The following is a 26,665-nucleotide window of genomic DNA, read 5'->3' as shown; positions in this document are numbered from 1 at the left end:
ACGTATTATAGACCACACAGCATATGGGGCAACAGGCCTTTTCATTTTGTGGACAAAAGTTTATATGCATTTCTCACTTTGTGGATAGAAGGAAACTCATTTTGTAAGCAAAAGTATTTGCAAACCTGATCAAATAATTTTAAGGAATGGGCATATTTGATATTCTCTGGCTTTTCTGCTGACCTCGGAAGGAACTCCTTGTAACTAGTAAAAGGTATAGCCTATGAGGGTAAAGTGTTCAGGTGAGTGTCAAGTGTCTTGAAATGCTTGAAAGATGTGTGTTTTAATGGTTAAAGGGGAAGGCTCCTCTGGACCTATGAAGATATTACCTCACTTTTCTTATTTTTTTATCCACAGATTTTTGGTAGACAATATACTTAGACTTCACCATTCCACATGAAACTTGGCATGATTGTTGCCCCACATGGCTGATACAGAATAGAAGGTTTGTGTTCCTAGGTGGGCGGCGGTCCCTTTTTGCTGGCGCCCCCTGAAGTGGGGCAGTGGCAAGATTTTGTCCATAGGGGGCACTGCAACTGACACATCTCAAGGAACTGCTTACAGTAAGCTCAAATTCTGAAATTTGGTATGCTTATAGTTGGCTACATTTGCTACTCCTAAAGTTGTAACTGTTGCCACTATATTACTTTAATATTTTGTATAGGTTTTCCAGAAGAGTATATTTTGTATTTGTATGTAGCATTACTGTATAATAATAGATAAGACTTTTATTTTAACGCCTCCGCTCAGCTGCTGGTTAGAGCGTGAGACCAGAGAAGAACACTGATGTCATTGCACACACACGTTAGTTAGTTCGTTAGTTAAGAGAAATATTAATGCCGTTAAAAGGTGAAAAGGAATAATTTTAAGTGTTATAAAAGAAGATCAGAAGACTTTCCTTCAGAGCATGCAGCCAACGAGGTATTTTGTCTGTTTGTTATTTACTTTAACTTTATGTTATATTTGATGCTGTGTTTGCTAACCAGCTAACGTTATGTCTTATGTGTTTGATACCGTGTATTATTTAGTTTTCACGGTTTGATGTGGAGACTTCATTAAAACCCGTAAAAGGAAACCATTGCTGTCTGACTGTGCTTGGGAGGGAGTCACAGTGAAAACTCGGACTGTCGTCGACGCAAATGGGCGAAGCAGCAAGAAGTCTCAAGACTAGCGAGCTAATCTCAACGGTGGATACGGTGCTTGGAACGTTCGTCAAAGGACTGGCAGATGAGTCGAAATCACGCACTTTCACACAAGTTGAAGACGCACACACACACACTGATTGAGCAATCATTTCAAAGCAAAGCCATAAGAACTTGGACACTAATAAGAGTAAGCTAAGAAGAGGGCTTTACAAAAGTTTGCTTAAAGGTTTATGTGTAGGCTCAAATTGAAGGACTGTTGTGTGAGTGATGAATGCAACTTATTTGCTCAGCAAGTTTAACTGAATCTTGCCATTTACTGTATAGCCAGTTTTAAGAAGCTAAAGGCTTTAAAGTTGTAGGCGTTACTGACTAGGGTCCACCCATTTCCAACAATGGACCAAAGCCGACCCAAGGCAGAGGAGAGTCATGGTCCAAGCAGAGATCCGGCAGCTAGAGGAGGAGGGGAGATGGTCTAGGGCTGTGGAGCTTGGTTTACAAGGAGCCTGGACGAAGTGGGAACTACCAAAGCGTAAGATCACCTGGCCCGAACTCTGGAGACTGGAGCCTTTCCGAATCTCGTTCCTGCTCCGCTCAGTGTACGACACCCTTCCAACACCAACAAACCTGTACAGGTGGGGAATGAGGGAGGACCCACAGTGCAGGTTATGTGGGGAGAGAGGAACAATGGCGCATATACTGGCAGGATGCAGGACTGCTCTTAGCCAGGGGAGATACCGGTGCCGCCACGACAAGGTCCTCAGAGCACTAGCCGACATCTTGGAGCAGGAGAGACGGAAAAAGCACCAGCCTCAATCAAGACCAACACCATCCATCCAGTTCATCAGGGAGGGGGAGAAACCATCATCCTCCAAGAAGACCAAGAAGGGCCTACTGCAGACAGCACCATCATGGGAGATGAGGGTAGACCTGGGAAGGAAACTACACTTTCCCCAGGTCGTCCAAACTTCCCTGAGGCCTGACATGGTCATTTGGTCAGAAGAGGCCAAGAAGATCATCCTGATTGAACTGACCGTCCCGTGGGAAGAAGGATGCGGTGAAGCCTACGAGAGGAAAGCCACCAAGTACCAGGACCTTGTCCAACAATGCAGGGACAAGGGATGGCAGGCCTGGCTATTCCCAGTGGAGGTCGGATGCAGGGGCTTCCCGGCACAGTCTGTGTGGAATACACTCACAGCTCTGGGAATAAAAGGAAGGGAGAGGAAGACAGCTGTCCGTAGGTTGGGGGAAGCCGCAGAGAGAGCCTCTTGCTGGCTCTGGAATAGGAGGGAGGAGAGAAGCTGGGGACCAGGAGAAGATGGGCAGTGACTGGCCATCACTGCCGGCCCGCCAACTCGAGGGCGTTGTGGTTCAGGGTCGAAACGTCCAATGAAAGTTGGTCACCACCTGATGACATCTTCTCCTGGTCGAAAGCTACAGTCACTTCCTAAGTGACTGAAGGAGTAAGCACTTCATTGTGTATTTAATAACTGCTGTTGATAATCATAGCTAATGATAATATTTTCAGTTTAAATATTAAGACACTGCAGATACACACATTTAATACACACATTTGAGTAAGCTTTAGCAATTCATCCAGACATTTATTATACTTCAGAGTTCTAGTTTTATTTAAAATTTACATGTAAGCTATTCAAGACCTTTTGATAATGGCAGAGCCTAGTCAGTCTCCAACCCAGGTTAGGGATAGTGAAAATGAGCTGGCTGAAGATCAAGTCAGGGACACTGAAGCCCAACCAGAGGAAGTGCCTCAGCCAAAACGTGGTGATCGAATCCGTAAACAAACAGAGAAAGGCAAAGAAATGCAAGACAAGAAAATTAAACCACTGCAACAAAGATTTAACTACATTTACCAAAAATGGAGAACACAAGTTAAATCCGCTAAGCAGCCATTATCACAATCATCAGAGCCATTAGCAGACAGTCTGCTTCATGATATCATTGGCGACACCAGAGGCCTTTGTGCAGACGTCCAGCGTGTTTATGAAGAGCTGCGCGGAGTCACAACACCAGACCATGACATGCGTCGAAGAGTGGATCGGTGTGTAGAGATTTCCAGCTTAATCGTGTCCAAAGCCTCGTCTGAGTGGGAAGACGCCAGAGGGAGAAGAACAAGATTGGCCAGATGCAAGCTCTCTTTGGAACTCAAGTGTGAGTGAATTCGGAACTGTCGCCTCTATCTTAAAGGGCGCCTCAGAGCATTCAAACAGGTGTTCTGTGAAACATCGGTGCATAGGGATCTTTCGTATTTAGAGCTGTATCTTAGTTTATTGATTCAGGAGATTGGTAGGGTCTGGAATATATGGGAATCAAAATGTGGGAAAGGTAAGTATCTGCACTTTAAAACGTCTCACAGACTACAGAAATATGGTGTAACATCTTCAGGGTCAGAACATTTTACAATTCTTTGGGCTACTTATATCGGTTTTGCCTATACAGCGGCCACTTTTGACCTCTTTTGACACTTAGCAGTTCATGTTGGTGTCAGTGCCCTCATATCGGTTTAACAAATATCACTGTAAATGCTCCCTCTTCTGTTTACCCCACATATGGCATGTTTGTTTTACTCAACCTCACAGCACCTGTTGTACCATATCTCCTACACAGGTTTTTGAGACGTCTATGCCATGCAAAATAACAGAACACATGTCCACCCTTGACCAAAGATGGACAGTTCACTTCACTTGGTCCCCGGGCGCTACAAGCTGCCCACTGCTCCTGGGGGGTCCTTGAGGAAGGACGGTCCAGGATGGGAAAAAGCAGAAAATAAATTCACCGCGACCTCAGGCCTACCTGCGTGTGTGTGTGTGTCCTGTGTCGCCTCCATATATGCACGTGTGTGTTCCAGTGTGTCGTGTGTGCCATTAAAAACCTGACAAAGGTCTTAATTATTATTATTATTATCATGGTCAATACTTTCCTGAAAAGACCTGTTGCATGCAATCTGACATGTCTTCTGCCCTCTGGTGGATTATCCGTGCACTGTAGGCAGTAGTGGGCCTTTGAATGCTGTATCCAAAATGGCTGCCTTCAAGTCACAAGTAAGCTTTTTGGCAGGGAAAGTTACTGTAAGACTAACATTCATATTGTTACTAAGATTTCAGTATAAAAATGTACTTATAATAGCAGCTTATAATTACTTAATATTATATACTTTATTTTATATTCAAATCTTGTTGAAAATGTATCAAATATATCAAGTATGAAATATGATACAGCAAGTATTTAAGGTCATTTATCTGTAAATCTCTCCATTGTCTTTGTATTGCAATTCATGGTGCTGACAGAAATATCTTCTGTCAGCAACTCTTTGATGATACGGATACGCTGAATGGAAAAAAAGTTGGAAAAAATGGTTCCTGTTTAAAAAAAAAGAGGAACCATCCCCCGTGAAATATTCACTCCTTTGTCTTTGTATTGCAATCCATGATGCTGACAAAAAGATAATCAAACTACAGTCTGTTCATCTCATGTTTCAGACAGCAAAACCAACATAACCGCCTCTGCTACTACAATCACATTGCTCAGTCTGGACAGTAGCTTTACTTACCAACACCTTTGATTACCATATGCAAATACATAAACACATTCCCCAAGACATTTCCTCACAACATAATGCAAAACATGTTATTTCACTGAATTCTTGCTTATTCTCTCACTTTATGCGGCGGTCTAGTTCATTCCGTGGGTGGCACTGTTGAATCCCAGGCTGACAAGTGGAAGAGCCTACATTCTCAGCTAAATTAGTGAGTAATTCAAATAACGTTTTAATTAATGGGGAATAAGGAGTAATCGTCACACAAAAATGAAAGCAGCTGGCTAAATGTTTCAAGAGCAGCAACAGTGCAGCCCAACTCCCAGTACTATAGCATAAAGATGAACACATTTCCCCTCCCCTGCTTTTTAGGCCTGCACCACAAAATATGATGTTTCTTTAATCTCTAAAATTCCACGCTAACGGAATTATATTATATACAGTATGTGTCTGCCTGGACCCTGCTCCATTTTTGTAAATAGCGCATAATGTCTGCATTGACAACACAGAATCCTCTCAAAGTTCTTCTGGAGTCGACTGATCTGTGGTGGTTGACCGCTATCCTGAGGTGTAAAAAGTCCTTCAGAGAAAATCCAGACCGGTATCTGTACTATATTTTAATAAAAACATTGGTAGTGTTGTTAATAATAAAATTAAAATTAAATGGAATTTTCTTAGTAGACGCAATTATTTTCATTGAAATGTATTTCATTTTGTACATACCCTTGCATTCACCCTTCAGCATATAGACGTGCAAATGTACAAAATACAGTAACACTTCTCCACAAGCACCCCCCACACCCACCACCCGCCACTTAGGCAAAGTATAGGTAAGTAACTATAGGTCGTCTTGTCATTACGAGGAATATACAACATCTGCTGAAGTTTTTCTGAGAATTTTATGTAAATATGGAGCTTTATCGTAAGAAACAATTTAAGTATCAGTGGTAACATGGATCACTACTTTCAGGCAAAGAGTCCTCTTCTTGTTATTGAAGAAACACACATTTGTGGTGAAAGGTTTTGCACAGCAGCAAAATCTACTAAGGTCCCTAATACTGTCAAAATATCAGCTCTTCACCACTCACTTGAAATAAAGGCACTTGTCATTCTACCAAAGATTCCACTCTTCCACTCATAGTGTACTTCTCTGAATGTGTGTTAGCTCAAGAACTCATAAATTGTCCATGAATGTACAAACACAAAGCAATATATAACCCATGATATTTCTTTGTGCTTTTCCATATATATTCAAAATCACACATCAGGAACAAAATGTCTTTGAAGCTGATAACTTTCTTTTGTCTCTCAGACACGTGGACAAAAAGTGTGTCTGTTAATTTGTGACCATGCATTGCCGAGTGACAGTCCACACCTAAAAATCTCAGGAAACCAGACACAGCTGGTCCGCAGTAGATCCATCTTGTGAGAGCCGGGTGTCTTTGGTCTCCATCTGCTGGTCTCGATTTAAGTGGGTTTGATCATCATGGTGACCCTCTTGAGAGAGTATGAGCCTCCGTGGAACTCGGTCCAGTAGACTCCATCTTGGTAGCGGCTCCGGTAGTGCCCTCCCCTATACCACACGCCATTCAGGTTGGAGTGGGCGCACATGTGGTACCACCAGCCCCCCTTTTGGAAGTGGGCACAGTTGCCTGGGACAGAAATTAGAGGAACAGATTGCCTAAGATACTGCACACTGATCCCGTGTTACCACAGTGACTTACAAGTGAGGTAGTCTCCAGCCTATATCCAAAGTGACTTACAGTACAATACATATAAACATTTGCATTAGCATATGCGCTCCTTGAGTATCAGTGTAGCTAGCACCTTGCAATACCAGTTGAGGTATAGAAGCATATAGGGAAACATTCTGTTAAAGACAACCTGTGTGTCAATATACTTGTCAAATACATGTCACATATAGTTAAACTACAAATACAGACAGCCCGATAAGAATAAAGAGAACATAAGAAACTAGTGTGCTGAGGAAGTGTACTACCTGAATAAGCATCTTTGTCACGGTCCAGCGTGGTGAAAGCTTTGTTACTGTGCCACGAGAGAGAGTCTCCAGCATTGCCGCTGTAACTGCCCAGGCGTAGCCGGTACCCGTCGCTCTCAGGCTCCAGGCGAAAGTCGTTGTACTCGGCGAACACCTGGCGTCCCTGCCAGTCCTCCATGGCCACCCTGAGTTTGTACTGGGCCTGTGCAGTGAGCCAGTAGAGGTGCTCCAGGCCCAGCCAATACTCCCCATCCAGATTCCCAAAGCCTTGCTGAGCATCGGGAAAATAACAGATAGGATTCAGTCACATTCAGGGATTGGACACGGATGTGAGAGGTGGCTCTACTGAGGCTCTACTGAGACATTTTCTCATGCTGCTCTTTTCTGTTTATATCAGTTCTGTCACTCCAACAAGTAACACTTTTGCACAATATTCATTTCAGTTATTTCCATTCAAGGCTAACATGAATTTACATTAGTGTGCATTTACTGATCATCACACTACATTAGTCGCATCATGACTGCTAGATAGACCTCTTCAGCCATATTTTCTTTGATGTTTCGAACGGACCATGACACCAGAGAAACCAGCCCACCTTGTACTGCTCCCAGGTGCGGAAGAAGTTGACGGAGCCATCCACCCTCCTCTGGATGACGGTCCAGCCTCCCTCGGCTCGGCTCTGCTCACACCAGGCCTGCACCAGACGGTTGGTGCCCTGTGGCTTCAGCAGGTAAATGCCGCTGGTGACCTCACCTGACTCCAGCACGTGCTTGCAGTCCCGCCATGGCCCTGAAAACGAAGAACGTTGGATTTACTGTGAAATTCACGCATATTTCTCTGACCTCAAGTACAACTCCCTGTGCATCATCAGAATGTGTATGCTGTTGCTCAGATTAATGGATACATTCCATGGCAGGTTCCCATAGCAACCAAAATGAACCGTTTTTAACTAAAATGTATACTGTAGGTACATTCCACAATAGGTAACTCTGGCACCGTATTCAGTTAGCATAGATTTATTTCATTCATTCGTTGGCGGTACTATCCAACAATAAACTCTGCAGTTTTTCTGAGATTAACAATAGTTGTAGAATATATTTTTATTTTACACCCCATAATACAAGTTTAATCAAGTCTGACACTACATAAAAATCAAATACAAACAAACAAACAGTCCTTTCCAGTCTACTAGTACAAATCAGTGTCCGGGTTAAAAGATGTCTACATTCATCTGTAAATTATTGTGGAAAATGGTCCAACTTGAGTCCAACTGGCAATAAATGACACACCAACAAATATAAGCATATGGGAACTGTACAACTCTGTTGTACACAAAGCACACATACATATGTGGGAAGCCCTGTACCAACCTCTGGGATGTGCGGGGGGGGGGGGCAATTGATAAGGGCTGAAATCCCAGAATGCAATAAGGTCACACACTATAAACACACTTATCACTTAGTTTAGGAGATCTGTTTACTTCTGAGAAACGCACACATGCATTCCCTAACATAGCCGTTAAGACCAAAGTCAATTGTCACAGAATACATGTTACATCAACATGACACATTCTTAGGCACACACACACACACACACACACAAATGTACCACAACATTGTCATTTGTAATTTGGGTGCTGCTGTTTCACTGTAATTTTGATGAAACATCATATTCCCATTCACAAGTTGCCCTGTAATCTCTTGTGCCAATTGCACAAGGGGGGCACTTCTTGACAATTCAGGGTTGAAACGAGCTGCTTTTAGGCAGCTTGTTATTACCCTTTTGTGTGAGTGGGTGGGTATGTGTTTCTGTGTGTACATCACACATGCAGACACACACACACACAAAGTGTGTCTATCTCTCTCATTCTGTGTGTGAATGTGTATCTGTCTCTGTGTGTCTATGTATGCATGTGTGTGTGATTGTGAGTACACACACACACACTGGCTCTCACATTGGTCTCAGTGTATCTGGAGCGCTAATGAGAACATCTGGCACTGTTTACACATTGTTTAGGCATTCCCAGAGAGATAAAGCTCAACACACAGGGTCACTGACTCTCCAGGCCTGTGCCGGCTTCATGCGAGAGACTCTGACACAGTTCTGCATTCCTGAAGACCGATGTAACTCATTAACTCACGCTCCTACACCACCCAGTCAGGCTAATTAGGACGCTAGGGTTTTACCTGGGGTCTTGGTGACGGGGTAGCTGATGAATGGGGAGTCCGTGGAAGGGAGAGGTGAGGCTGTGAAGAGTTCCTGGACGCCCAGCAGAGATTTGTCTGGTGGCGGGGCGCTCTGGTCTCGTTGAACGTCGTTAGCTCTTTCCTTGGATTTATCACTGTCGTTCAGAAGCAGACTGGACTGGAAATCGGAGGATGGTGCTTTCTCCTGTGCAAAAACATGGAAAGAGTTCATCTTTAATGGAATAGACACATTTGCATGAGTTCATCTTTTATGCAGTAGATTGGCTCTTCAATCTCACATGTTCTGCCTGCGAGGGCTTGCCACAGAGCTGACACTGTTTCTCCAAATGTGTTATCAGATGAGTCTGGTTGCTCATTATAGAGGTTAGGGCCTCGTACTTCTTCTCCAACTCTCTGTAGCTGTTGGTCACCTGCAGCACCTAAGGACATTTAAAGAGGCAAGATCAGTAAGATGGCCAAGAAAGGCCAACAAGATTTCTACAAAAGCAATACATAGACTCTATTTCCTCTTTTCAAGTCCTGTTTACTTATGCAACATGCTTTAAAACAACAAATACACTTAAAGACTACTCTGCTCTCAGGGTATACTCAGGAAGAATTCCTCTGTTTTTAGCATGGGCAGACCCAGATTACCTGAGAGGTGGCATTGAGGAGCAGGTTCTCCAGTCTTCGTTGCTCTTGTACCTGGTCCTTCTTGTGGATGATCTCGTGCAGCAGCTGGGCGTAGAGCTGGGTGATGCGGGCGTTCATGGCACTGCTCTCCCGCCTGAGTGCCCGTACATCGCTGGCCGTGGCGCCCTCCTGCTCCAGCTGCACACGCACCCTCTCTAGCTGCTCCTGCTGTTGGCTCAGCTCCCGGCGGAGCGACGCCACCTCCGAGTGGTTGGCAGCGGCTCCAACGGACTCCCGGCTCACGCACAGGGCGCCCTTCAGTTTCTGCTGGGGCACTATGAAGGTGTAGGAGCAGCGGCCCGCCTTCGGGTCTGACGAGCGAGACGAGCGTTTCTGAGCTGCGCCGTCTTTCAGGGTGCGGTCGCTGCGAGATCCCTCCTTACGCCCCTCAGCACTGGACATGAGTACACCAAGGGCCAGCAGGAGCATCAGGGCAAAGCACATCGGGCATTCCATGAGTTAGGCCACTGTTCAGCATGTGAAGGGAGAAGGTATATTAGGAAATATGTTGCACAGTTTATCAACAGCACATAGAAATGTGGATTGTGGTGGCATAACAAAATTTTGTATCACACATAACAACACTACTTATAATTTTATTTAGAAGTGTTTGGAAAGTAAATGGTCCCACGGCAACTTTGGGAGTTGAAAACAGAGCACATCCTCTATGCAAACAGCTAATTAGCAGGTCAACATTGGCAGCCAATGGTAAACATAGTTCTAAAGTCAATTTACTTGCCTGGTCTAATATAGCCACTTGCAAAATTACTACAAAGGACACATAACAAACTTCGTAACAGCTGCCTGGTTTATAAATGTATTGCACAGGATCAGGAAAATATAAGAAGTTATTCAAGCAATTATGAATAAGGAGACTATTGGACATTGTACTCCATTCTTACTATCCAACTGCCCACTGGTATTAAGAGAAAGTCACAAACTCATTTTTCTCCTTCATTTTACTAATGGAAAAGTATCTCAACTACTGTAAACACTGAAAATCTTTTAACTTCTGTAGAATACTGCAAACTGTACACGCAAAATCTTCAAATTAACCAGGTGCATGTTTTCTCATTAAATTAACATTATTCAAAATGTCACAAAATAATTTTAAACTATCTAAAACATTTTAAAACAACATTTTTAGTAAATGCATGAAATGTTACAAAAATCAATGTCTTACCAAAATCTTGCTACAAGTGAACAGCTCTCCTTGGTGGCCAGACAATAACACTCAGCCAGAGTTTTCTCTCTTAATGATATCTACTATAATTGGCTAACTGTCTGATCTCTCATTTGATGTTCTCAGTATGAAATCAGCTTGCTATATCTAAATTCTTAACTGTTCAAATGGAACATTCAGAGGCGTACATGTCAATGTGACCCTTAGAAACTGCGCACCACTTACAACTGCACAGGCTCACAGAGACAAATGCACTCAGGGATTTTAAAGCAATTAGACCCCTCCTTGCTTGCAGTCCTTGTACACAAAGACCCACATAATTACAAACCATTCTGATGACACCACCTCTTAAAGTCTGGGGTGTCTCCCAATGACCACCGCCCCCCCATCCTCCCGTCAGCTTAAGCCAGCCCCCTGCAGTATCCTCCCTGTGCTCTGCTCACTGCTTACTGCTCATTCACATTATTCAAATTAAAACTGAAAACAATGATTTGTACATTCTCTTTGAGCTGTATTACATTGAAAACAAAACAGCACATTATTTGATGTTGTACCTGATGAATTGTATTGTTTTTGCAAAATAAACACTTTCAATTCAATTTTGATTCTTGCAACATATTTCAAAAAAAGTTAGGACAGTACAGTGTTTATCACTTAGTAATGATGCCATTCCTTTTCACAACACTTAAAAGACGTTTAGGGACTGAAGACACCAACTGAGGAAGCGTTTCAGGTGTAACTTTGTCCCATTCTTCCTGCAAACAAGTCTTAAGGTTTGCAACGGTACAGGGTCTTCATTGTCACATTTTGCATTTCAAAATGTGCCACACATTCTCTATTGAGGACAAGTCGGGACTGCACGCAGGCCAGTCCAGCACCCGCACACCCTTCTTCCTCAGCCATGCCTTTGAAATGTGTGCAGAATGTGGTTTTGCATTGTCTTGTTGAAATATGCATGGTCTTCCCTGGAAAGAATGTCATCTTGAAGGCAGCATATGTTGCTCCAAAATCTTTTTTCAACATTAATGGTGCCATCACAGAAGTGTAAGTTACCTTTGCCAAGGGCACTGACACAACCCCATACCATGACAGACCCTGGCTTTTGGACTTGTTGTTAACAGTCTGGATGGTCCTTTTCTTCTTTGGTCCGCTTCCATTTCTTCCAAAAAATACCTGAAATGCTGATTCGTCTGACAACAATACACGTCCCAGATGCCTCAGAGCCCAGAGAAGTCGACGGCGCTTCTGGACATGGTTAACATAAGGCTTCCTTTTGGCACAGTAAAGTTTTAACTGACATTTGTGGATGTAAATTCCTCCAGATTCCTTGAATCTTTTAATTATGGTATGCACCGGAGGGTAAAATATCCAAATCCCTATCTTTCTTTGAGAAACATTGTTTTCAAACATTTCAAGTATTTGCGCACGCATTTGTTGGCAAACTGGCGATCCTCGGGCCATATTTTCTCCTAAAGGACTAGGCCTTTCCTGGATGCTGCTTCTGTACCAAATCATGATTACAATGACCTCTTGACGTCACTTGTTTAAAAAAACATTGTTATTTAATTATTTTACCTCATTACTACCCCTAATTTGCCCCTGTCCCAACTTTTTGGGGAATCTGTTGCAGGCCTGAATGGCAGGAATGGATGTATATTTACAAATCATATGAATTTGACCAGACAAAACATGAAATATCTTGTGTTTATACGGTCTGCAATGAAATACAAGTCAAGGTACATTTACAAATCACTGCTTTCTTTTTTATTTGCATTTTCCATACCGTCCCAACTTTTTCTGATTTGGGGTTGTAGAAAAGATAATAAGTTGGATAAAAAAATTGTTTTAATTTGCTTATAAATCATTGTGTACTATTAGTTCATGAATATCTACAATAACACATCTTATACTTGTTGCATATAGGCCTAATAATAGGCCTACCAGCACAGTAATAATCTCTCACTAGTGCAATGGTCAGAACATCTCATCTGCATCCTATGGGTCTTCTGTCAGACTCCGTTCTTCCTCTTGTCTGTTCTCGAGTAAGCTGTACGATTACCGAAGTAGTTGAAGGTAAAATAAAAATAAAAATGCCTAAAGTGGAGAAATACTCAATTGATTATGTAAATGATTGATATTAATCGAGTGGGACACATTTTCATTATACATGGCAACAGGCAGAACATTACTTATGTTCCTTCTCTCTACCACGGTCCTGTTTCAATGTAACACTTGTTCAATGCACGTGGCTTAAGTTGGACAGCAGTATTTCAAGTGGAACTTGATCACCAGCTGAACTGAAAGAAATGCTGGCTGAAACATATATGGAAGAATAAATAAACTGAACATTGTAAGCTTATAGTAAGCGAAAGGGGCACTGTTCATTCTGTCTCTTCCAGCTCATGTGACAATATGGGTAAAGATAAGGTGAGTACTTCATCTTAGCAATTACTTGTGTGTTCAGCTAATGTTAGCTCTAAAAAGCGTACACGTGAAAGATGAAATTCTAGCAATGTAGATCACCATGAACTTATTTTAATGGTCTGTTTCTAGCTTCTGGTCGTGGAAACGTGTGAATACTCCATTTATTAACGTTATTAATTTGATTTCGTAGATAGTTAACGTTAAATCATCCTAACCTTAGCTAGCTGGTGTTAGCTAGCACACTTGTGATGGTTTTCGTAATATGCAGATGATGAAAAGTTACAGCTTGAATGCACAGTGATTGCTTTCAAAGTAAACGCACTGTTGTACCCTACATGCAGAATCCGTACTGTACTTGTTTTCCACTAGCTTATTTTGTTCGGTATACAGTTAGTTGAGGAAATTAACGTAATGTTATTAACTAGTAATCTTAGTTCGTAATGTTTTGCCTCTCTTGGATTGAAATTTTACAGACCAAAAACCAGAAGACCTCACGCCTTAAGGCAAATCAGTTGGCGGAGGAGACCTTCGGCTCAGTTCCCCACAGCTTTGTCTTTCACCGGGGGAGAATTGGCAAGAATGTCGGACAGCTTGTAATGGACATGCGGTGTGTCATGCAGCCATTCACAGCAGAGTCATTAAAGGTCCTACCAACTTTATGGCATTCAATACGTTGTATAAGCCCTCTCCCATTTATCTTTGTTTGTTACATGGGTTAAAATCAATGCTCGCGATATTGATAGGACTGGACATGTCAATTTCTAATCGATGCTTGGTCATTTCTTCCAGTAGGTGCGGAAAAGGAATGTCTTAAAAGATTTCGCGAATGTGGCGGGGCCACTGGGAGTTACACACTTTGCCATCTTTACCAAAACAACAAACAGTGTGAACTTGGTAAATATTCTTGTCTTGAGCACTTTCCTTAATCTCCCTTGGTTTACATGTATCTCTTTGCATCACTTGTATACAGTTCTAAGTCTAGATCAGTGTGGGTTAGTGCAGTTATTGTAATATCTTTTAAGATTTCAACATTAAAATTAAACCAACTGTTTCATTCAATTGTATGAAAGTGACAGGATTTTGACATTGTTTTTTTTCTGTCCATAGAGACTGGCTCGCATCCCTAAAGGCCCCACACTACATTTTCGTGTCAGCAAAGTAGGTCTTCTCTCATTCATGTGATTTCAGTTTAGATTGTTGACTTGAGATGGGCGGGTACAGAGGATGAAAGCTTATTGCTCTGATATCACTACATGATGTCTTTTCAAAGTAAACGCACTGATGTACCCAGGCCTGCATAAACTCCTGTCAACTATACTGTTTGTGCTTGTTTTGAGGTGTTCTAAATGTGTGTGTGTGTGTGTGTGTGTGTGTGTGTGTGTGTGTGTGTGTGTGTGTGTGTGTGTGTGTGTGTGTGTGTGTGTTCAGTATGCCCTCATCAAGGATGTGGTGTCGTCCCTGAAGAAGCACAGAATGCACGAGCAGCAGTTCACCCACCACCCACTGCTGGTGTTGAACAACTTTGGAGTGGAGGGCATGCATGTCAAACTCATGGCCACAATGTTCCAGAACATGTTCCCATCCATCAATGTGCACAAAGTAGGCCTGGTCTTCCTGTATTATTATTATTAGTATTATTAGTATTATTATTAGTAGTAGTAGTAGTAATAGTCTGCTGAGATTCAGTGAGTCTCTTCAGTACATTCTGATTGGCTGTGACCTGTACATGTGCTGTGTTTGTGTGGTGAGATTGAGATTAATGACCAGGACATATTTGCTTTTGCAGGTAAATCTTAATAACATAAAGAGATGTGTTCTTCTGAATTACGATCCAGCATCACAGGAGATAGAGTTTCGGCACTAGTAAGTATACTTTTACACATCTGCACAGATTGTTAGTCCTTGTCAGGTTGCTGTGCTCAGTACACCCTGTCCAGTGTATTTACTGCAAGGTGGTTTAATAAGAATGGTGGGTGCAGATGATGAAAAGTTACAGCTTGAATGCACAGTGATAGCTTTCAAAGTAAACGCACTGATGTACCCTACATGCAGAATCCCCTTTTGGTCTATTGGCAGACTTGATTCTGCCACTGGACAGCACTGACAAGAGAAACAACTTCTCAGTTGTCAACAATTAGTGAAAGCGGAGTTAATTACCACTGTATTCAGTGGCTATCAAGTTGGACATTAGCTAGCTGCTTGCTAGAAGTAGCTCAACCTCAAACATATCCCTGGTATCTCTTGATGCCCATTATCCACAAAGGCATAATATTACCACAGCAGCTGGTGGCCTGCAATAAAAAAAAATATATATATGTGTGTGTAAAATAGGTCAAAAATGTGATCTGATGGCTGAAAATAGTTTTGACAGTTTCTTTTTCTGGTTGTGGTGTTTAGATTTTGTGTGTGTGTGCGTTCATGTTGTTCCCCACCTCTCGTCTCTGCAGCAGCATAAAGGTGGTGCCGGTGGGCATGAGTAAAGGTGTGAAGAAACTCATGCAGGAGAGGTTCCCCAACATGAGCAAGTTTGAGGACATCAGCGAGCTGCTCCTCAAGTAAGTGACTCCTGATGCACAGGATGACCGTATAGTGAACAGTGAGCTCTCAGTAGTAACAGCGCTGATGCATCGTAAGCAAGCCCCCAAAGTGATCGCGTGGCTGAGGCTGACTCTTACTTTTACTGGCTGCTGTGTGTGTCTGCAGGGGGGCGAACCTGTCGGAAAGCGAGGCCGAGCTGGACGGCGAACACAACATCACAGAGCTGCCGCAGGCTTACGCCGGCCGCGGAAACATGACCTCCCAGCAGAGTGCAGTTCGGCTAACAGAGGTTAGTATCATGCTATCTTTTTGTTCTGTTTTCCCCCCATTCCATGATGGCCTGAATTATTCCATCAGTGAGTTTAGGCACTTTTATAATCATGCTCTAGGCACCTAGGTATAACCCAAATCACTTCACATGTATTGTAGAGGAATTAATTAAATAAAAAATAAAAAAATGTTGCTCTAATTTGGCACCTCTAAAATACCTGTCCAGAAACCCCCTACACTGTAGAGGATGTATCTCCCCACCACCAGTGTGTAGCACTAACCAGGATGTTGGCACATGTGTGCCGTTTTCAGTGAATTCTGATTCTGGAAAATGAAATCTGGAATACGAATGTGAATTGTTTTCCCCTGCTACAGATTGGTCCCAGAATGACGCTGCAGCTTGTGAAGATTGTGGAAGGCTTGGGGGAGGGCAAAGTGATGTATCACTCCATTGGTACGGTTCTCAGTCATCTTAAGGGCAACTGTCTTGGGGTAATTCATTGTGCGCGGATAAGGCAAGTGTGATGGTGTCTTGATATTGTATTGCTCCTTGCTCCTTCAGTCTCTAAGTCTGAGGAGGAGCTGCAGGAGATTCTGAAGAGGAGGGAGACACGTCTGAAGGAGAAAGCAGCGCGCAGGAAGAAGCAGGAGGAGAACATCGCCCTGAAGAAAGATTACAGAGAGGCGCACAAGTAAGGGCGAACGGAGAACTCCTTAGGAAATCCCAGCTGCACATGCACTTTAAACAGAGAGCACATGATTGGTTCCCAAAGGGAAATTGTAGCGTTGCCGCATTCACATAAATCACCAAAACGCACTTTAATCACAAAAAAATTAGCCGAGTAAAATCACAATGTATAAAATGATTTGGTCGTAGTCATTGTGGTGTTTTTGTTTGCAGAAAGAAAAGCCTGGAAGGCATCAAGAAGAAGAAGGCGGCTGATGGTGGATCTGACGATAGTGAGGTGGAAGACCCAGGGACACAGGAGCGCAGCAACGCAGCAGCGTGGGTGTCGTCTGATGATGAGGAAGAATACTACAGACAGGCTGTGGGGGAGGACCCTGATGAAGGTGATGCTTGCTTGCTTGTTGTCTTTTTGTTCTGCCCAGGGATTCGTTAAGGCTAGATTCGAGACGGGTGCAGTGCTCTTGGTTTATTTATCTTTTCTGTTTTTCTCCTTTTCGTCAGATATGTTCCCAGCTAAGAGGAAACGCGATCCCAGCAAGTCTCCCGGGCCTTTCAAAAAGAGGAAAATGTCAGCAGGAAGAGGCGCCTCTATGGGTGGCAGTGACAGGAAGAGGCAAGGCTCGAAGCCTTTCGCCAAGTCAGAATTTGGGGGAAAGGGTTCGGAATGGAAAAAGACGGGGGAAGGAGGCAAGAAGTTTGGGGGTAAAAAGATGGGGGAAGAAGGTGGAAAGTTCGGGGGCAAGAGAATGGGTAGGGGGGGCAAAAAGTTTGGAGACAGAAATGAAGGGGAAGGACGCAGAGACTTTAAGGGGAGGAACACAACGGGTGGCGGCTCTAAATTTAAAGGGTCGAGGGGAGGGGGGAGAGGAGGCAGCCGAGGAGGAAGAGGCGGCGGCAGAGGAGGAAGAGGAAGAGGCGGCGCCAGAGGAGGAGGCGGGAGAGGAGGAGGAGGAGGCGGCGGCGGCAGAGGAGGCTTCAAACAAAAAGGGAGGGGTTGACCTGGACCTGACCTGTGATCCCTGGATGGCTGCGGTACCAGAACTGAACACTTGGGCACTGTGGCTCTGCTAGGTCATTTCAGTGACATGGCATCAGAGAGTGGCGAATGCTGCTTTGCACCGAGAAGATATGGATCTCAGTGAGATCAATGTGTTTCTGTCTTTCTGTGCTTTGTAAAATGTTTGGTCTGTAAACACATTGCCATTAAATGTGTGGATCTGATTAAATTTAGCTTTTGAATTGTATTACGTGTCATCAATAATGCTGTTTCAGTTTTTCCTGCATATTTTAAGTTTACCTTGATGGTAATTTTTTTTAACCAAAAGATTGGTGGTTAAATCTTGTAAAGGCAGACAGACAGAGGTTTCAATCAGAAGCTTCACCTCTCTCATCTGGTCAGCCATTGTAACATTTGGAGATGAGTCATAAGTGAAGGTTTTAAGTGAAACGTCTGTCTCTCCCTTAATGGTATCACTGTACAAGACTAAACCACCAATCTTTCGGTACTAAAAAAAATACCATCAACCTTACTTGAAACTCTCACTAGGAAACGCGAAAGGAAGGGGAGGGTCACTTGAAAAACCTCAATTTTGACTTCAGTCTACGCGCATAGTCATCTGCTGTCGTACAACACATTGCCTAACACAGCGAGACAGGAAAGCCCTGATAGCACGTGCTCCTGCTACTTCTCGTTTAGAAGCAATTTTTGGCGGTTTTGTCTACGGAACTTCTGGTGGAAAGTAGATCTGTAAGTAGCCTAACCCATCATCACTGCCTGTACTTAGGAATAGAAGAGCCTTTTTTCATTGTAAGGTGGGCCTACATCTCATTGTAACACTTGACAGAATGTAAGCAACACCAGTTCTGGTACCAATGTGTGATATGGATTTGGACCCTGACCATGTAGTCTTTGAGTAAAAGCCATTTGGTATGTAATTGGGGTACAAAGCATGTTTGGGGGTTTAGTTTGGTCAAACAGCATAACCTCTGGCTATGGACTGCTGCAGAGTTATGTAGACTGGTTAAAGGTGTGACTATAGTTGTAGCACTTCAAAGGGTGTGATTGAGCTGCAATCCTGCACACTGAGTTTAAAATTGCACTTGCAATAGCAGTTAGTTGAAGTTCCGAGCATTTTTCCATAATACTAATTTTACACAATACAGATTTAAACAAACAGAAATCATTTTTCAGTAAAGTATTAGTATTTATTTGAAATACATTTTAGTGTTTTACATTTAAGTATATTTGTGTAATGGTGGCTGATAAAAGTTATGTTCATTTGCTGCAGATGACACGCATGTAGAATGGTGATTCCACATTATCACTCCTTCCAGCAGATAATGGACGAAATTAGACATTAAATGTTGCTTTTTTGGTGTGTTTATTATGGTTGCAGACCACAGTGATTGCATACTGCTTGATAACTGCTGCGCCGCGTTACGTTTATATGTGCTTTTGTCATTGAGCAAGTAAGTTTGTGTGTAGCTTCATTGACGAGTCGGATGCCCATACAGAATTTATTGTGCCCCACCAGGCTTTCCGTGCCAGAAACGGCACTGATAATAACCTCAGACTTTGTTGTTTTAAACTATAGTTTACCTTTTGAATGTACACATTTTATGATGGAGATAATTTCGAAATACTGTTAATGACTTAAGAATATATTAATCAAGAAGCCTTGTATTCATAATTACCTTGTATGAATCATGTGCTTATGTAAGCAGGAACATGGCTTTTCTGTGTTTCTCTGTGTGTGTAACTCTGATTATTAGGTGCTGACGCCATGTAGTCAGATTATGAGTAAACGTTAGGCGTTGTATGCGTAAGGAGAGAGACCTTCTGCATATGTTTGGGTGATCTCAGAGATAATAAGCAGGGTCGAACTGTGCTTGTTCTACCCTGCGTAAAACTGACATCCTTGCATTTCAGAAAGTGCAGTTGGGATGACACAAAAGGACTTTTAGTCGAGCGTGGCTATTCTTGCTGACGTTAGAAACATTTCGTCAGAGTTAGATACATCCTAAGTATATAAACCCTGTGCGATGTTGTTTGTGAAATGGCTTCACTTTCATCCGTGTGCTGTGTTGCAATTGTTGTTTGTAATAAATATACTGATCTACAGCTCCGGAGTCCTGAGATAACTTGAGTACATTTTTACCTAACATTTTATTTTCCAATTACTGCAGGAAAACTAATCTTACATTATTATTACAGGTGAACAACGGAAAGGATGATGAACGGCAGTGAAAGCTTTCAAATTCAGCTCTTGCCCCCACTATTTGGCATAGAATTCTTCGTGGCGCTGGTGGGAAATGTGTTTGCGCTATGTCTGCTTATCATCAAAGAGAGGAAGAACTGGCATACCGGAGTGGTGTTCTCCTTCAACCTGGCCATCAGCGATGTTCTTTACGTCCTCACACTGCCTCTTCTAATCGTCTACTACGCCAAGGGGCGGGAATGGCCCTTTGGGACCGCCGCCTGCAAAATAGAACGCTTCCTTTTCACATGCAACCTGTACGGGAGCATCTTCTTCATCATGTGTATTAGCGTGAACAGATGGGTGGCTATCGTTTACCCTTTCTTCACTCGTAACCACGTGCTACCAAAACATGCCAAAATTGCTGGTCTCCTGATCTGGGTGGTGGTGATCGCAATTTCAGTTCCTGTGCCGATGTTCGCGGACACCTGCCCGAAAGAAAGTAACCCCGGAAAGTTCTACTGCCAGGCCTACTGCAAAAACAATAATGATACAGTTGAAAAGTCCCACTTCAGTTACAAACTGTTTCTGGCCGTGGTGGGATGCATGGTCCCTCTATTAGTGACGTTTTCATCATATGCTGGTTTGATTTGGGTCATTTACAAAAATTCAAACATAACATTGTTGGAGAAGAGAAAAGTGGCGCTAATGGTTGTCTCCGTCCTAATGCTGTACGTTATTTCTTTTGTTCCCTACCATATCCTACAAATAACCTTCTTATATATGAGGATACACAATATTTCTAATTTGACGGTTTATAATTCCTATCAGGTGAGTAAAGGGTTGGTGACGATGAACATGTGCATACACCCTTTACTGTACATGGCAGTGTTTGACAGCATCAGGGTGTTCTGTTGTAGAAAGAATTCTAATAGGCCTTAGCAAACAATGTGTATTTCACCTTTGTTCTCAGGTTATTCAATGCAAGATCAAACAAGTTCAAGTTCAAGTGCTTTATTTGTCACATACATGAAAATGTAGTGAAATGTAAAAGGGTCTACACACTGTGCAAAAATAAGGACTTGAGTTCAATAGTCTCACTGCCTGTGGGTAAAAACTCCTCCTTAGTCTCTCAGTCCTTGCATTGAGACTGCGGGGGCGTCTACCCGACGGCAACAACCTGTATGTTCATTGCATCTTTGGTTAACATTGATTATAATATTGTCATTGGCATTACAAGTGTTAACATGCCGTCATTAGTCACCAACACTTCAGATGGATAGGCCCACACAACCACCTTTATTTGTAATGATTCAGTGTTACCAAAGTATTGGTGGATCTTTGACTTAATAAGTAATGCATTAAAGTGTAACTGCACCCTAAAATGTGTTTTCTGAGCTGTAAACTAAATTATATGATTATATGACTTATACTTGCATTTGTGTATAAGATATTTTACTAATAAAAAGATTTAATTGATAATATAAAATATATAATTTTTTTTCTTATTGAGGTCATGGAAGTTCTTGCTTATACTTAAAGCTGGCGTACTAGTGTTAGTAGATCTGACTAGAATTGTTCTGTGTAGCAGAACCAAAATAAGTCTACTGATGTTTCAGGAGTCCCTTCGGAAAGTGCATTTATCATCTAGATGTTTTTTTTTTTTTTTTCATTCTAATGGAGGATGTAACCGTTGAAAACAGTCCAATAAGAAACCACAATATCTTCCAAGGTCGTGATGGCCTATTCCTACTTATCCTGGGTGAGAAGCAAATCTGTCCGATACTTGAGGTGCATGGGTCCAAATCTGGTACATTTGGCAAAGCAGATTGTTGGCGCTTTAACAACATCAACACCTTGAGGTTATATCATGGTGGCAAATTATTTGGGTGTCACTGGTAAGTAAAATTTAGATAAAAATTCAAAATAATTAAGACCATTCTGATTCAGCAGTTGAGAAACCAACAGAATAGGCTTCCATAGAGATTTGTTTTTATACCGAATGTCTTTGTTATTCCAAATTAAATAATAATGTGGAGAAAAGTAATGCTTGTAAATGAAGGACCAGGCTAAAAGCACCTGTTTATGAAAGCCGATTAAATAGTGTTTTTTTAATGTTACAGTTAGCCTACACTTTGGAAGAAAGTTGAGACCACCTACTTGGAGAATATGTTGAGGGATCCAAATCGTTCCAAAGAGATGATGGGGGTATTTATAATGAGTTTTATTTATTTTAAATCTGTTGTAAAATCAAGAAGGTTCACACATCCACAAGCATTGGTGGTATAATGGACGTTTTGATATAGTTCTCTTCCAAAGAAAATCTACACATTTTTTTAGCAAGAGTATTATTAATGTGCATGTGCCAGCCTTTACAGTTACTTGCCCCTGCACCATCTATGAGTTAGTGGCATGCTCTCTCCTTCTTTTCCTTCCCCAAGGCACCTCCTTCCAAACTGGGCCTGCGTTAAGTGGATTCTACAGGTCAGGTTTTCAAATGGACACCCCCCTTCCTCAATGTTTCGTCCATTAAAGCCACCACATCTCGTTCCGCTTTATCCAGATCCACTTGGATGTCACCTCTGCTAAGAGCACTCCAGTGTGACTGCCTTCTCATTTCCCCGTCCCCTAGCCCCTTGCCCACTTCTTTATGCAGTGGGTGGAGTTAGGCTCAGAATTTACATTTAGTAGTCTACATATTAGTGAGGTAGCATACCTGAAAAAATTAAATAAAAGCCTGTTTGTATTTGTATCTTTACAATTTCTACCACTGTGTTAGCAAAAATTGATTTTTGCAGAGGTTTAATGTGAAAACATTCCCGTATTAGAGTGGGAATTATTTTACTGTACTCGTATTTGTAAATATGTATGTCTGCCTATTCTGTCTGTTAGCAAGAGACCCAGTAGTCTGTTAATACAAACAATTAAACTTGGTTTTCTTTCTGTAGCTGTCCAAAATAATAGAAGAATTAGAGACATCACATTAACTGTTTTGTTGCAGTGGCCTAGGCTGCTTCCGCCCGCCAGTACTGTTGAAGTCGCTGTTACATAATTATGGTTTTTCTTTTTTCGTTGCTCGTGTGTTTTAAGCCGGCCTTTTCCCCCTAAAGAGCGGCGAGGATGCCTTCGATCGAATTTGACGAGTAAGTTCAACTTGAAAATTAATTAAATATATGGCATTTTAGTGATTCCATGCTGGATGAAATACTTAATAAGCGTGTGTTCTTCACAGTTCGAAGCCAAGCTGGGCTGACCAAGTAGAAGAGGAAGGAGATGAGGGTATGTTGCCCATGCTATCTAACAGTAGCTGGCTAACTAACTAACGTTAGCTAAATAGTGTAATGCTAGTGCGCAGAGGAAATTAGGACAAAAAGCACAACGTTATGCACATGTCTTGAACGATTTTTAACAGATAATTACAGTGTAGACTCAAGTAATGCGAAATGTGATAGGAAAATGTTTACTTAGGTCAGCTGTGTAGATGAGCTAATGAGCTTGAAAGCATAGCATGTTGAAGGGTGCTATCTGGATAGCTGGCAAGCTGACCCAAAGCAAGGTTTGCATGTGATTGGATGTTAGCATAGCTAAAATGTTAGCATAGCTTGCTTAACTGTTAACTGATGCCCACAGAACGTTGAGAGATTCAGACATGTGGAAAGAGAAAATGTAATCCAGGCTAACAGTAGATATGATTAGATAATGGAAGATGTTATACTCTTATATTTAAATTCCTTTATTTACGGTGCATCTTAGGTCGAAACCAGTATGTTATTGTTTGATGTAGTTCGCTAAAGTACATATGTGTATAAGGGTGGTACACGGTGGACACGTTTTCAATAGTTAGCTAGACAACCACTTTGAATGAATCATTAATGACAATTCGCTAAGTAGCAGACACGACGGTGTTGCTGTTTGTTCGTAGGTACCCTTCCAGCATCTAAAGAGACCATCAAAGGAAATATAAAAACTGTCACAGAATACAAGATTGATGAAGATGGCAAGAAGTTCAAGGTAATCAGGCATTCTCGACTATTTACTATGCTTCTCTAATTATTACTGGCAAACACGAACATCTCGCTTTTGTTTGGCAATTCTGGCGTTCAGACACCTCTTTAGCAAAGGCAAGCCAAGCATATGGTGAACAATAGTTGAGTTTAGAATAGCATTGCTTTGCTTAATCTGTTTAAAACCAGCAATCCATTTTATGTGGATGTATGTGTAGTTAAGTGTTAACCCTCACTTAAAATTGTAATATTTTTGCAAGTGTGTGTGTAGTTAAATATGACGTTTCAAAATGGTCAGACTAGATATTTGTCGTTCCCCCCCATCCCCTAGATCGTCCGCACATTCAAGATTGAAAACAGGAAGGCCTCTAAAGCAGTGGCCCGGAGAAAGGTAAGGTTTCCCTGGAATCCACATCATTAAGTAGATGTTTGTAAACAGTAGGTCATCATTTTAACACTGTATTCTCTGTGTTGTTGAACTTGCATTAACAGAATTGGAAAAAGTTTGGCAACTCTGAGTTTGACGCCCCTGGACCCAACGTGGCCACTACAACAGTCAGCGATGATGTGTTTATGACCTTCATCTCCAGCAAAGAGGTAAGGAACATTCCAGTCTTGATGAATGATGCTTTCAGCCCCTGGTGTTCATTGTGCACTGTTAGTTTATTCTGTTAGTTTAATCTTCACACAGTAGTTGTTGCTGTGGTGTTTGCAGTGTATTGGTTAGTCACTTATTTCTGTTAACCATTCTCTATCTGTATCACAGGTTTTTGTTAACGGAAATGATATGAACCGAAAATCATATCCCAGTATTTTTATGCTGGACATGATATAGGATATAGGTATATTCTACAAAGAGGGCAAAATGTCCAGTTGTATTTCAAAGTGACTTTAACTGTAACTTTAACTTGATTTCACATTATGTTCTTCATGGTAGCTGTATTTACTTGGTGAAAGGATATACCAGCACCACTATGATTCATTAAATCCTATTAAAGATGCAATAAAAATGTTCAGAGATTGCGCTTATAAAAAAAACCATAAACTGTACCTGCTTTAAATTTGGCAGCCATCTCCTGCCATAGGAGGAACAGCGATTTGCGTTTGTTCGTTCAGTTCAGTGGACGTAACCTCAATGAGCATTATCGGACCAATTGAGCGTAGTCTATGGCACGTGTCCTTGACCTTTGCCCCTTTGTGTCCCACAGGATCTGAACGCTACAGACCAGGATGAGGATCCCATGAACAAGCTGAAGGGACAGAAGATTGTCTCCTGCCGAATCTGCAAGGGTGATCACTGGACCACTCGCTGCCCATACAAGGACACCTTGGGCCCCATGCAGAAAGAGCTGGCCGAACAACTGGGTCTGTCCACAGGAGAGAAGGAGAAGTCTACCGGTAAGGACACACATTTTGTCTCTGCAATGTAGTTGTGTGGGACTCAAATATGACTTTGGTACGCTGAGACATGTGAACACCACCTATTTTCCCATGTTAGTTTTGGCATCATTCCCACCCACATATGGAGCAAGATGTGCATTTCTATATCTGGTCTAAAAGAGGAATACTAAGTATATAGCTGTACTGCACTGTTAGTTGTTTAAAAAGTGTCTGCTAAATGAATACATGTAAATGATGGAGACGTATGTAAATAACCGTACTACTCTGTAATTCGTTCTGGATAATTGATCGCTAAATGGGTAAATAATAATAATGTCAGTCGGCTAACATCTTCAACTTGCTTCCTATGTTAACCATGAGACGAGGCAGAGCCTGCCGCACCCGCACAGAGCAAGACTGGCAAGTATGTTCCCCCCAGCCTGAGGGACGGAAGCACGCGTAGAGGAGAGTCCATGCAGCCCAACCGCAGAGGTGTGTGTGTGTCCAGTTCTAATTCTATGGTCTGATGGCTGAGTAGGAGACTACCTTTCTACCTTATCTTTACTGTGTTCAACCCCAAGTGGATGTAACAAATGTCTCTCTCTCTTTCTAGCTGATGATAATGCCACCATCCGTGTGACAAATCTGTCCGAGGACACCAGGGAGACGGACTTGCAGGAGTTGTTCAGGCCCTTCGGCTCCATCTCCAGGATCTACCTGGCCAAGGACAAGAACACCGGACAGTCCAAGGTGAGTGGTGCTGATTGGCTGGGGCCCTGGGGCCCATTATTCATCTCCTTCGACTTGTTGCGCTCTGGGTTCAGAAGCCAAGCATGAACTTGGTGTCCTCTGCCTTCCTCGTCTGTAGGGCTTTGCCTTCATCAGTTTCCACCGCCGCGAGGATGCAGCCAGGGCCATCGCAGGGGTGTCTGGATTCGGTTACGACCATCTCATCCTCAATGTTGAATGGGCCAAGTGAGTAGTGCTGTCTGAGACTCTGCTTGGAGGTAATGATAAATTATGCTATATGGTGTTCATGGTCCATTTCTTCTTTTCTACAGGCCTTCAAACAACTGAGGGGGAAAGAGCTGAAAATGGATCAGAAGAAAATTCCTGGTGGGTGATTTCAGCAATGGTCCTAGCCAAATGCCTGTTAATCTTAATAAAGGAAATTTGAAATAAATGTAATGAATGTAATTTATTCTGACTTCCTGCAGTTGCATGGAATACTGGATCTATGTGTAAGGGACCCCACATTTTTATCTCTGAACATTGTAGAAAAGCTTCTTGGTTACAGGGCCCTCCATTTAGCAACAGTTGTGCATTTGAGTGACTGAAGATAGACAGGGCACTGTAAACAGTTATGATGTCAGAACACTGGCTTAATTGGAGGCCCCATCTAAG

The 26,665-nt window shown here is 42.3% G+C and overlaps 3 protein-coding genes across 3 annotated transcripts; 2 read left to right on the top strand and 1 right to left on the bottom strand.

Moving 5' to 3' along the window:
* Positions 1-5,294: 5,294 nt before the first annotated feature.
* On the bottom strand, positions 5,295-11,085 carry angptl6 (angiopoietin-like 6). The gene is made up of 7 exons (XM_012833732.3): positions 10,761-11,085; positions 9,539-10,044; positions 9,184-9,324; positions 8,885-9,089; positions 7,294-7,487; positions 6,698-6,968; positions 5,295-6,350 (listed from the first exon to the last, which is right to left on the bottom strand). The coding sequence occupies exons 2-7, from the start codon at positions 10,031-10,033 to the stop codon at positions 6,166-6,168; spliced, it is 1,491 nt and encodes a 496-aa protein (XP_012689186.2). The 5' UTR covers positions 10,034-10,044; positions 10,761-11,085; the 3' UTR covers positions 5,295-6,165.
* A 1,894-nt stretch (positions 11,086-12,979) lies between these two features.
* Positions 12,980-21,368, top strand: LOC105905697 (suppressor of SWI4 1 homolog). The gene is made up of 13 exons (XM_042708957.1): positions 12,980-13,187; positions 13,658-13,828; positions 13,977-14,078; positions 14,292-14,342; positions 14,613-14,783; positions 14,971-15,047; positions 15,632-15,739; positions 15,888-16,011; positions 16,368-16,446; positions 16,555-16,684; positions 16,894-17,063; positions 17,182-17,600; positions 19,899-21,368. The coding sequence occupies exons 1-13, from the start codon at positions 13,173-13,175 to the stop codon at positions 20,817-20,819; spliced, it is 2,538 nt and encodes an 845-aa protein (XP_042564891.1). The 5' UTR covers positions 12,980-13,172; the 3' UTR covers positions 20,820-21,368.
* A 1,545-nt stretch (positions 21,369-22,913) lies between these two features.
* eif3g (eukaryotic translation initiation factor 3, subunit G) lies at positions 22,914-26,444 on the top strand. Its single transcript, XM_012833806.3, has 10 exons — positions 22,914-23,020; positions 23,110-23,156; positions 23,800-23,888; positions 24,213-24,272; positions 24,374-24,478; positions 25,090-25,279; positions 25,643-25,753; positions 25,875-26,011; positions 26,130-26,236; positions 26,323-26,444. Exons 1-10 carry the CDS (start codon positions 22,998-23,000, stop codon positions 26,336-26,338), a joined length of 885 nt encoding a protein of 294 aa, XP_012689260.1. The 5' UTR covers positions 22,914-22,997; the 3' UTR covers positions 26,339-26,444.
* Positions 26,445-26,665: the final 221 nt, after the last annotated feature.

The sequence above is a fragment of the Clupea harengus genome, chromosome 1 (assembly GCF_900700415.2).
Source record: "Clupea harengus chromosome 1, Ch_v2.0.2, whole genome shotgun sequence".
NCBI classification, from domain to species: Eukaryota; Metazoa; Chordata; class Actinopteri; order Clupeiformes; family Clupeidae; genus Clupea; species Clupea harengus.
This window is presented reverse-complemented; position numbering and strand designations above follow the sequence as displayed.

Excerpts from the sequence above, each read along its gene's own strand:
- angptl6 (XM_012833732.3), bottom strand. The coding sequence starts at position 10,033 with ATGGAATGCCCGATGTGCTTTGCCCTGATGCTCCTGCTGGCCCTTGGT. Across the intron at positions 9,090-9,183 it reads AGCCCTCGCAGGCAGAACAT|GAGAAAGCACCATCCTCCGA; the intron begins GTGAGATTGAAG and ends GTTTTTGCACAG. Across the intron at positions 7,488-8,884 it reads CCCCGTCACCAAGACCCCAG|GGCCATGGCGGGACTGCAAG; the intron begins GTAAAACCCTAG and ends CTTCGTTTTCAG.
- LOC105905697 (XM_042708957.1), top strand. Across the intron at positions 16,012-16,367 it reads GTGCAGTTCGGCTAACAGAG|ATTGGTCCCAGAATGACGCT; the intron begins GTTAGTATCATG and ends CCCCTGCTACAG. Across the intron at positions 17,601-19,898 it reads GAGGAAGAGGAAGAGGCGGC|ACAACGGAAAGGATGATGAA; the intron begins GCCAGAGGAGGA and ends TATTACAGGTGA.
- eif3g (XM_012833806.3), top strand. The coding sequence starts at position 22,998 with ATGCCTTCGATCGAATTTGACGA. Across the intron at positions 24,479-25,089 it reads CCTTCATCTCCAGCAAAGAG|GATCTGAACGCTACAGACCA; the intron begins GTAAGGAACATT and ends TGTGTCCCACAG. Across the intron at positions 25,754-25,874 it reads CATGCAGCCCAACCGCAGAG|CTGATGATAATGCCACCATC; the intron begins GTGTGTGTGTGT and ends CTCTCTTTCTAG.